General features: G+C 38.1%; 1 protein-coding gene across 1 annotated transcript; it reads left to right on the top strand.

The window, feature by feature from the left end:
- The first annotated feature begins 554 nt into the window (after positions 1-554).
- Positions 555-10,216, top strand: LOC125178318. The gene is made up of 8 exons (XM_047881801.1): positions 555-953; positions 3,354-3,467; positions 4,049-4,294; positions 4,437-4,630; positions 5,229-5,401; positions 6,543-6,595; positions 7,347-7,496; positions 8,807-10,216. The coding sequence occupies exons 1-8, from the start codon at positions 861-863 to the stop codon at positions 9,644-9,646; spliced, it is 1,863 nt and encodes a 620-aa protein (XP_047737757.1). The 5' UTR covers positions 555-860; the 3' UTR covers positions 9,647-10,216.
- The last annotated feature ends 1,175 nt before the right edge of the window (positions 10,217-11,391 follow it).

Raw genomic sequence — 11,391 nt, 5'->3', positions numbered from 1 at the left:
TCATGTCATTCACATATTCAGTTGCCACCTAAATGAAGACAAATGTTGGTGTTGCTGTGCAATCTGATGGTTTTTAAGGTAGAATTAGATATTTGGGGATTAGGGTAACAGGTGCATGCAACTTTATGAATAGGTTTGTGGCTCGTAAATGACTTTTCATGAAGGCAACCACAGAATTGCCTAGATATGGAATTCACAGCTCAAAGAAATTAGATCACAGCTCAAGTAAATGGCGTCATCGTTGGTGGCTCCTTCATACCATGGTTGCTCATATTCTCTTGTTGTGGGCCGCGTAGTAGATATTTTCCATGCCTGCACTAGGTTAAAGAAATTTTTTTTTTGTGCTGAAAGTTTTGCATTTATTGGTTTACAATTTAGTGAATTTTTTTGCAAAGAAGTAGAAGTAAGAACAAATTTAGATCCAAAGATCTGAACCTATTAGCCAATCATAGCTTAATATTCCTACAATTTGTAATATTGGACAGAAGTTCTTTAAAATGTTTCGTAAAAATGATCATTTCACTTGTGATTTTAAAAATCGTATGTAAAAAATACAATTTTTCTTATTAATAACTGAAAAAATGGGAAAAGACCACAGGAACTGGTGAAACTGACCAGATTTGCGGGCGCTGTTGTCTGATTCACGGGTGGCTTCTGCTAAATTTTTCAGTTAGGATATTCATGAGGTTGCCTCCCATGTCCCCCTAGTTTCTATATTTATATAATAATGTAATAAGAAATTTGAAGGCCTTAGTCAACTCCTTGTTATGTATACTCCATTTTTTGGCCTTGCATGTGATACTTATCGAATGTTCAATCACCTCTATAAATATCATGTATAAATACTCAGCACTGTAAGAATGGGTAGCTCTTCCAGTAAAGATGTGGTTGAAGAAGCAAGGCAACAGAAGCTTGACGTGTCTCATCAACTTTCCCCTCTGCAATACAAAAAGGTTTGAATAAGCTGGTTCATGTATTAATTGAAAGAATTTGAATTTTTGACCACTAATTTTTTTGGTTTAACTGTAAATTATTAACTTACTGTAATATTTAAATGTTGATAAAAGCTAAATTTAATTTATTCATTTGTATTGGCCAAAAGAATATGCCCAATTTTGATTAACATATTTAAAGTTTTTAAATTTCAATTTTAAATAAAGAATATAAGTTGCTTGTATGTTTCAATCATTACCTTCTAATCTAGGGAAATATTTTCTGAGAGAAAATATTTCTGAGAGAAAATATTTCTGAGAAAATCATAAATAACTTCTTGTAAACATTTTAAAAGCTTTTTCAAACTTTTATTGGTACACAATAAAATGCAGTATATGACCAGTATTGTTACATGTTTTTGATTGATGTTGAATTAAGTGATGTATGAAACTTGATGGTCTTATGGATGGTGACAATTTTACAATAGTAAGGATTATAATTTTTGACATTGTAAAGCTGCATTACAAGATGGCTGCAAGGCCTCATTAATAGGGGGACTGCAAATACTTGGCTGATTGGCTATTTGTATGAATCATCACCTACTCATCTTGGTCATTGTTGCGGAACAGTTGTTGAATATGAATGGAGAATATGGTATATATATACCGTATTATCCTTTACTAAATGAATCCTTAATAAAACTGATTTGTGTTCAAAATTGCTGGTTATACAGGGTCCGTCATATTTAAGGCAATGCATGTTTTTTGTTATTCCTCAATGAAACAAACAGGTGCATTGTTTTTTTTTTATTGGATGAGCTAATAGCCAAGAATTACCTAAACAATTCTCAGGCATATTTATTCAATATGACCACCCTTATTTTTAATGACAGCCTCCAATCTACGTGAGAAAGCTTTACAGAAGACACGCAGCATTTATTGAGGGACCAAGTCCCATTCTCATGTCAATTTAGACTTCAAACTATTCAAAGAAGTGTGAGGTGTTCTGCAGACCCTATTCTCTACAATAGCCCACACAGAAAAGTCAAGAGGATTCAAATCAGGGCTTCTTGAAGGCCCTTCATTTTTGCTAGTGAACACTGGGATGTGACCCTGAATCCAGTTTTTGGGTCATGTTTGAGCCATGTGATGGGGCAGAGTCTTGTTGAAAACTCCATGGTGAGCCGTTGAAGTGTTTATGGGCCCAAGGTTTACAGAAGACACGCAGCATTTATTGAGGGACCAAGTCCCATTCTCATGTCAATTTAGACTTTAAACTATTCAAAGAAGTGTGAGGTGTTCTGCAGACCCTATTCTCTACAATAGCCCACACAGAAAAGTTAAGAGGATTCAAATCAGGGCTTCTTGAAGGCCCTTCATTTTTGCTAGTGAACACTGGGATGTGACCCTGAATCCAGTTTTTGGGTCATATTTGAGCCATGTGATGGGGCAGAGTCTTGTTGAAAACTCCATGGTGAGCCGTTGAAGTGTTTATGGGCCCAAGGTAACAACACAGCTTCCAAAATGTCCGAAATGTATCGCTGACTCTTCAATTTCACTCCTGAGGGGAAAAAAACGAGTGGGGACCTCCCAGTGGCAGTTACCACGGCCCAAACCATCATGGACATGGGATTTTGATGTTGGGTTGCTGTTCTGGTTGCTACAGATCCATCCTGACTCCAAACTCTGTCATTTTGACAGTTAATGCTACTATGTTCAATGTCAAATTTTTTCTTGTCACTGAACACCAAGTTGGGCAGCATGCCATCCTCAATGAGATCCAGAATGTGCTGGCATCTTTTGAGCCTCATTTGTTCATGACGGTCTGTTCGTTCATGCCTTGTTTGCATCTTGTAAGTGGAGGTTTTGAGGTCATCTTTGAGGATTCTACGCATTGATGTCTTGACTGACTCCTGCTTCTGCAGCCAATTTTGCAGCTGTGCGACGAGGGTTTCTCCTCAACTTCTCCCTGGTGTTTTTGACCAATTGTTTTGTTCAGACACTTGTTTCCTCCCTTGACCAGGTTGATTGCATGTTTCACCAGTTTCCTTGAATTTTTTTACCACATTCCACACAGTTTCACGACAAATTGGGAGCTTTTTTGCAATGACTGAATTACTCTCACCCTGTCATGAAGGGTTACAACTGCATGTCTATCTACTGCCATAAGTAATATAGTAAATTTAGACACCTTAGACTTCTGCAATATAAAATAGATGAATTAATAGGTGATATTAAGCTTCATTATAAAAGAAAAGTCTCCTAGTAACCAATTTATTTTACATAGCAAACATCTCTTGCCATAAATATGGTGGACCCTGTAAATTGCAAAGATAATTTTCTCAACCCAACAGGTTCTTTTATAGTTGAGATTGTGTTTTTCTGCATTAAAATTATTTAATAAATTTATTTGCTTTCCAGCACACTGATGGTGAATGTCTGGAAGGATGTCTCCTGGAACTTCCATGGGAGATGTGCTACAATACTATTTCTCTCTACCAGATAGTTGATGCCAGCTTCAATTTCATTGGCTCAGTGAGTAGTTTAAAAATGCACTATTGTGCTCGCCATGTCCGTCTGTCTGTCCGTCTGTCCGTGACCTCAAGTTTTCGTCGACGAGAAAATGCGCTCTCTGTCACTCACTGCAGTGATATTCTCTAGAACTCTGCATAATAATGCCCCATCAGTTTAGTGAAGGCATAACTCAGGATTTCTTGCAAATCAATTCCACTAATAGTGAAATAAAGTTTCTTTAATTCCAATAGGTACGGTAGTTGAATTTGGGAATTTTTTTATAAATTGTGAAAATATTTTATTGTTTTACATTTTGTTTAATATCTATATACGGTAGTTATTTAATTCCAAACAGTTGCGCTACAATGCCAAATGTGAAAATTTAAAAATGCTGCTTTTTAATTGTCAAGGAAATGCCAAATACAAATTTTAGTTATTTTCTTCACTCACTCACCATGTTCATTTCCTGTTTATAAATTAGTAAAAAACCATGGAAATGAAATAAAGTATAAAAATCATTTCAAATGATTCAATTTTTTGCTTTTAAGTAAATGTTTATGTAATTTGGCCCCACTGATGCCTTATTTCTGATTTCATTTCAGATTCCATCGGAGCTTTCATTACATGTTCCTCATTTGCGTCATCTGGACTTGTCCCACAACCAGTTGACTGCCTTGCCCCCCACATTCCAGCTACTGCTGCACTTGCGCACACTGTACCTCTCACACAACCGATTCAAACAGTTCCCAGGAGTTGCTGTGTTCAAGCTTCCTCACCTCCACACACTTGACATTTCTCATAATCACCTTAAAGAGCTACCTCAGCAGGGCTGGCAACAACTTTCAGAGGTTAGATTCTTACAAAAAGTTGACTGCTACTGTTGTGAAATCAGAAATAACAGTGAAAGTATAACATTTCTAAATAAAGAGTAAATTTATTATTTATTCAAGATTTTTACAAGGATGATGAATGAGTGCTTTAACATTTCAGCTAGAGCGTCTTAATCTGAGCCACAATGAGCTGCATTTACTGCCTAACTCGCTGGCTCTCTGCGATCGTCTCTCAGTTTTGGTTGTCAAGAACAATCCTCTGATGCATCCTCCAGCACACGTGTGCGCTGAGGGCAGCAGTGCAATACTCGGGCATCTTTGGAGTCATTTGCCGTCTCCCAAGCTACCTTCCAGGTTTGCTCACAGATTATTTTCGTCTTGAGTTGTAAATTATTGTGTTTCTTAATTGTTATCTTTTGCATGTAAACTCATGTTGCTTAAGTTCGTCCATTTCTTAAGTTTCATATATTCATTTTTTGTTATAATTTGGATTGGAAAATCACGAGGTTATAGTTATTTTTTTTTCTGTCCATGTTTTAGGTACCTTGGCTGAATTTCAGCAGCCAAATATATAGGTATAAAAATGTACTGACAAGCAAAATTTACTCTGCAGTTTATGTTGTGAATATAAATTTACAATAAATTTTTAACAGAAAATTGTATTAGTTTTCAAGAATATTCTGCTTCTTTCTTGAGTTCTCATTGGAATTTACTTATATTACCTTGCTAATTTTTGCATCATGTTCTCCAGCCGAAATTTTCTCTATAGGAAATTATGCTTCAATTTAAGTCCTATGATCTAAGGCTTGCTTGCCTGTTCACTTCACATTGGAGTTATATTCATACATTTTCTCCTCTATTTATCCCCCAGTATTTCCCCCCTCCTCTATTTCTCCCCCAGCATCATACCCCAGTATTTCCCTTGGTAGTTTCTCCCATAATTTCCCCCATATTGTCGGGTGCGTGGCGACAACATGTCTGCGTCTGTCAACAACCCTGAGAGCGCCTGGAGACAGTACCAGCAGGGCAGCTACACCGGGCCTGGCAACAAGCGCAAGTGTCCTCTCATGCCTCCCAGAGACGCTGCTACGCTCCCGCCTCATAAGATAACTCAGGCACTCATGGGTTTGTTCTTTGCTATTAGTATAAACTAATGCACTTCATTAATTGAAACTTCTTGTCATGAGGTACCTGTTTTAAAGATAAAATGATTATTGGAGTCTCAGATGCCTTAGTTGATATTTATTTCAATTGAATTTAGGATACCAGCTAAAATCAATCATTGGAACATAAAGACAAAGCTATAGAATGGGAACCTGCTTGTGCATCCTGCTCATTGAGCTGTGCAGTGTTCCAGTGTCCATGCTGAGCTGTGCAGTGTTCCAGTGTCCATGCTGAGCTGTGCAGTGTTCCAGTGTCCATGCTGAGCTGTACAGTGTTCCAGTGTCCATGCTGAGCTGTGCAGTGTTCCAGTGTCCATGCTGAGCTGTGCAGTGTTCCAGTGTTCCAGTTTTAGCTTGCACGACCGGTGTTGCTGACCTACAAATTTTAGAATCCCTGTATATTTTTAAACAAAGCCCTAGTTTAAATGTAGCCTTAAGTTCCTATCCCCTAGAAATTGTAAAGGATAAGCCTCTCACCTCATGTTCATTTGTTTTTTCTTTTGTCAATTTAGGTTCTTATCTTCAATGAGAATATTAATTTTTTACTGATCTTGGTAGTCTTACAGGTTTTTGAAGTGACGATGGAGCTGGAATCCGAAACCTTTTCTCATATAAAGAAATTGTGAATTTGCTGGCTATTTTCTTTGCTTGTAAATTCTGAGTAAAGTTTTCATGAATTGATGCATTAAAGTTGAGCCTGCATAGTAACATGATTTTTGAGGAGCAAATTTGATTTTTGACGAGCAACATATTTTCTTTTTTAATCATTTTTAGATTGTCAAACTGATGATGGAGCTGGACTCCGCAACGTTTTCAATATTGATATGGTAAATTTGCTTGGTGTTTTCTTTGCTTTTAAATTCCTTGTGAACTTGCGATACAAGCAGATTGATAATATAAGTACTAACATAATTTTTATTTCGTTTCTCAATTGTGTGAAGTAATTCACAATTGTGTGAACTCACTAGTTCCAGTCAATTTACTAGTGGTTGTGTTAATTGAAGTCAGTGTAACTAGTTTCAATAGTACGATTAACACTAGTTACAGTCTTTACTAGTGGTTGTGTTGATTGAATTTAGTGTAACTAGTTTCTATATTTGCAGGCCTAGTGTACGGAGCGGTGGCGGCAGAAGCAGTGGGCCTGTCCTGTTCGACTGTATATGATCTGATCAACGCTGAATACATGTGATGCAATATGTTCTTAGCCCATAATGCCCAACGTGACATTCGGCGCGAGATAGCTTAGCAGCTGAAGCGCTAGTAATCATAGGGCCACTAAACTAACTAACTTGCATGTGGCAGCACTAGGGCCCCATGGCTGATCTCCCATGGTCAGCAATTGTCTCAGCTCGACGTGATAGAAATGTCCTTTTTCGTGTTTTTTATAGGCGCTTCACAGTAAATTGTTTGCATGTGCTCATTCACTGAGCTTATATGTTTATAGTTTTATGTCTAAATCTTCTGGGTGTTTCATGTTTAAGATTTCTTGCGAATCTTAGGATCAAAACATCGGCTGAGTTTGTTCTGCATGTATATATATCGTTTTAATTGACTTGTTCATTGATGTGCTCTGCGCCTGATCGCCGCTGTTGAATGCATAAGACGTTACTGATTGATTTCTCTGGTATTATTTTGTCAGAAATTAATTACCGCGAATTTGTTGCTGCTGTCATGATAAATGCTGAATAGTTGTCCAGACGAAGGACATGTTACTTTTTTTTGTTTTTTCTAGCACTCCACGACCCTGATATCAGCTGTAAATCATCCTCATATACTTGTTTTGGTTGCAGCTTGCAACCCTAGCTGATTTTGTAATTTATTTTTAAATTAAGAAATATAAATGTAATAGTATATACTATATTGCTGCTCAGCCGAAAGAGATCTTTATTTACAAGTTTTTTGTGCAGCTCACGACGCTGGAGACTGTGCTGCGGTGGGGCGGCGTCGTGGATGAGCTGGAGTGGGCAGCTCAAGCCCACCAGTGGACCGTGCAGGGCATCCCTGAACTTGACGACCGTCCGGGCGCCCCCATCTCTCCCCTCCTCGCCGCTGTGTGTGCGATACATTGCTTCACTTAGTTATATGCTCTTGCTAATGCAATGTGTTGTTAGTTGGCTCATTTATCTGCTGTATGTGTGATACATTGTTACACTTAGTTATATGCTCTTGCTTATGCAATGTGTTGTTAGTTGGCTCATTTATCTGCTGTATGTGCGATACATTGCTTCACTTAGTTATATGCTCTTGCTAATGCAATGTGTTGTTAGTTAGCTCATTTATCTGCTGTATGTGCGATACATTGCTTCACTTAGTTATATGCTCTTGCTAATGCAATGTGTTGTTAGTTAGCTCATTTATCTGCTAGGTTATGGCTGTCTCTTATACACATCTAGATGTGTATAAGAGACAGAATTTGGATTGGAAAATCACGAGGTTATAGTTATTTTTTTTTCTGTCCATGTTTTAGGTACCTTGGCTGAATTTCAGCAGCCAAATATATAGGTATAAAAATGTACTGACAAGTTATCTACTTAGTAACCTAACCATTGGCTTGTATATTAGGAATCATAAATGACAAGCAAAATTTGTGAATATANACACCTGCGGGTAATGCAGGCAGACACCTGCGGGTAATGCAGGCAGACACCTGCGGGTAATGCAGGCAGACGCCTGCACCTGCGGGTAATGGCCAGAGAATGCATTGATTTAAGTTTTCAGAGGGTCGAACAATTGATTTAAGTTTTCAGAGGGTCGAACATTAATCGCGCATGTACAAGCAAGCTTATTCTGCCAACTAATACTAAGGACAAATGCTCATAGCCGCAAACTTGTTGAGAAATATAAAGAGCAATGAAGGTCATCTCGCTCAGAGTAATTCATAATGACGGCGTGAGGAGATATTGTTTGGACTCGTTCAGAGAGAGACTTGAAGGCCATGAAGGTTTTCTGTGCCGGAGCGATGCATAACAACTAGCGAGGGCTATTTAGGCTGTAAAAGATACTTAGAAGTAGTGAAGGTTATCGTGCCGGGAACGACGCATGCAGACGAGTATGGGGAAAATATTTGTGAAATTCCGAGCTTGTTAAATGATAGTCTTATAGTCAAGCAATTTCGGTCTTGTCACCCGGAAGGATTTGCAACAGCGTGTAGAAGACACGAAAAAGTACTACACATTTTTCAAAAAGGTATGAAATTGTAGATCCTATTAGCTGTGGTAGACAATTTTGTCCTTCGATCACTTACGGAAACGGACTCAATTTAGGATCTGGTACCATTTACATATAGTTTGACCAACAATTGTGCGTATAGTATTTTTAGCTTGGGATGAAAGTTACATAGAAGTTGTAAACCTGGTAGTAAATTTAGCGTATGTCATCTAGACATTATTCAATTCATTTGTTACAGGGCCGTTTTGAAGGCAAGTTGACCAATACAGCTGCGATTGAGGAAATCTTGGACGACCTCTTCAGAACGGCTGTGCTGTCGATGCCCGAGAGTCTTGAGAAGGCAACACTGACGAAGCTTTGGACTGGAGACTTGGCCCCAAGGGAGGCTAACTTACCGTCGTCCCACGTGGCTCTGACGCTCGCGTACCTCAAGCAAGCCTTACTGAGTTACTGTGCAGCGGTCTTTGGCCAAGATTCCTCTCTGGACATCCAGCGTAATGAAGTCAATGTTAACGTGCCTTATGATACTGGTAGCGAAGATAGAAAGTATACCGGGAGTAAGGGAGTCAGTAGGATGCTCTCGGATAGTGTATTGAGCATTGCATCTAAATCGGCAACCAGCGAAGCCGCTGAAAAAACCCGCAGCAGGAGTCTTGTTAGTAGCCCTGTTGAAATTCGTATCAATGACGAGGTCGCTTCTGGGATGTCATCAGACGTTCATGTCTTGGATGAAGTAGGCCTCCATAAAAATGACAAAGAAGAATCAACGATGTATTTACCGAACAGTTCTTCTGAAAGTCCGGCATTAACAGCCTCTTCCGCTGACGCTGCCAAGGTGTTCAAGAACGTTGTGAGTGAGATGTGCATGGAGGGAGGCTGGGGTGTGTGTGCTCAGGCCTGTGTCGTGGGAGGAGTGTTGGGTGCCTTTGGGGGGTACGACGCTCTGCCCACTGACTGGCTCAAGAAATTCCCTGCCTCCAACAAGCGTTACCTCAATGCAAGGGTTAACTTCCTACTTGATTTGTTTGGACTACCTTAGGAATAAAGTCAAGATGTTACTAGGCTGTCGAAAATTATGAAATTACCTAAGTTTAGTTTGACCATCTGGAAGCATTAAATTTTGCAGTGTTTACTATTATTATTGTTGTGATAATTATTTCTGTTATATAATTAAAAGTTTTTGCTGCAAGTGATGGGCGCGTGTTACTTGTTAATAATTTGTCGATTTTGTATTTTGATTAAATGCTGATATGAATGCGTGTTCAATTTTGTAAATCTTTTACTTCATTTATATAATATCTGTTTTTTGTAATGTCTAGTTCTCAATATCACATTCCTTCTATTTTTATTGTTTTTAGCTTTTACATTCCTTTGTTTAAGATCTGTGGTATTTTGAAGATCTGGGCCTGTTTTGTATAGCTAATTAAAGAGACTTTATACGCAAATATTTATTTGTTTTTACCAATTAATGAATCTATTCAACTTAAATGTTGTTTTGGGATTTTATTATTCAATAGTTATTAAAAAACAAGCTAGCAATGCGTGAAATGTCTGCATATTCTAAATAATTGAGTATATAATTTGTTCTTCCATCACCGCATTGCCGACAAACTGTCATTTGAATAGATTCGGTAAACGCATTGTGAGCGCATGTAACTAATTCTTTCTCAGGAGACAACAATTTATTTCGGTCCAATGTTGGCCGATTGATGCAAGTTGAGATTGATGTAGGCACGTCGTAATGTATGGCCAGTATTAGAGTGCACAGCTCTACACATTACAATGCATTCATTGACTCTTCTAACTTCTTCCGTCCGTATCAAGAGGCCGTCTATAAGTTACAAATATGTAAGAGGCTATAAGTTACAAATATGTAACTTATAGCCTCAATTTATATGTTTATTTTCGTCTAGTCTAAGTTATGCTTCCTGGTGATGGTGTGAAGCTTCTATTGTGTGGTGCTGCGTGAAGTGGAGAATCATAATTAATCGCTTGATGTTTGATGAAGAAAAGAAGCGACATACCTCGAGAGCTTGCGTCTTCCTTAAACCGTGGTTCCCTAATATTTATTCGTGATATTTTATTTATGCGAGGCTCCGTACTGCCGCCGCGCACCTCTAATGCAACACATTAGCTGCTAATATGTGCTACTATTTGCAATTTACATTTCTTAATGCGCATTAAGTAAATTTGTTGTTTTAGTGTGGGCCGCTGAGATCTGTTTTGTGGCGTGTGGCAGTAGTTGCATATCTGTGCCGCGTTATATCGAGTTAGACATTTTTGTGCAGTGTAAACAAGTAACGAAATGTTGTTCATGAATTCGTAAATTGATATAGTTACCGTAAGTGCATCTTTTACCACCGGGAAACACCGCGCATGCTAATAGTGGTAAGTTTGAGAGCCACTCTTCTAGTGGGGATGGTTTTTCATAATTGAGTTGGATTAATTTTATATTTAATTATTTCAGTTTATGCCGAATGTTTTAGGTTTATTTTTTAACTATAATATTAGTTAAAATATATTTTTATTGTTGGGTTTTGGTGTTGATAATATTAACAGGTGTTGATATTTTTCATTTACAGTGTTCTATTGCTGATTATTTCTGATGTATTGTACATTACAAAAATTACAGTTCACCTCGTACGTGTCCTCAAAGTTTATGATAAATAAAAAAATATTCACTTTGTTGCCTCATTATATTACTTAAACCTTTACTTCACCGCATAAACGTAGGTATAATTCTTTCAATTTTATTTGTCTGCCGTTAATGCCACTTGAGTCGCC

Source organism: Hyalella azteca, unplaced genomic scaffold, assembly GCF_000764305.2.
Source record: "Hyalella azteca isolate HAZT.00-mixed unplaced genomic scaffold, Hazt_2.0.2 contig1206, whole genome shotgun sequence".
NCBI classification, from domain to species: domain Eukaryota; kingdom Metazoa; phylum Arthropoda; class Malacostraca; order Amphipoda; family Hyalellidae; genus Hyalella; species Hyalella azteca.
The sequence above is the reverse complement of the archived record's forward strand: the minus strand, read 5'-3'. Positions and strand labels throughout refer to the sequence as shown.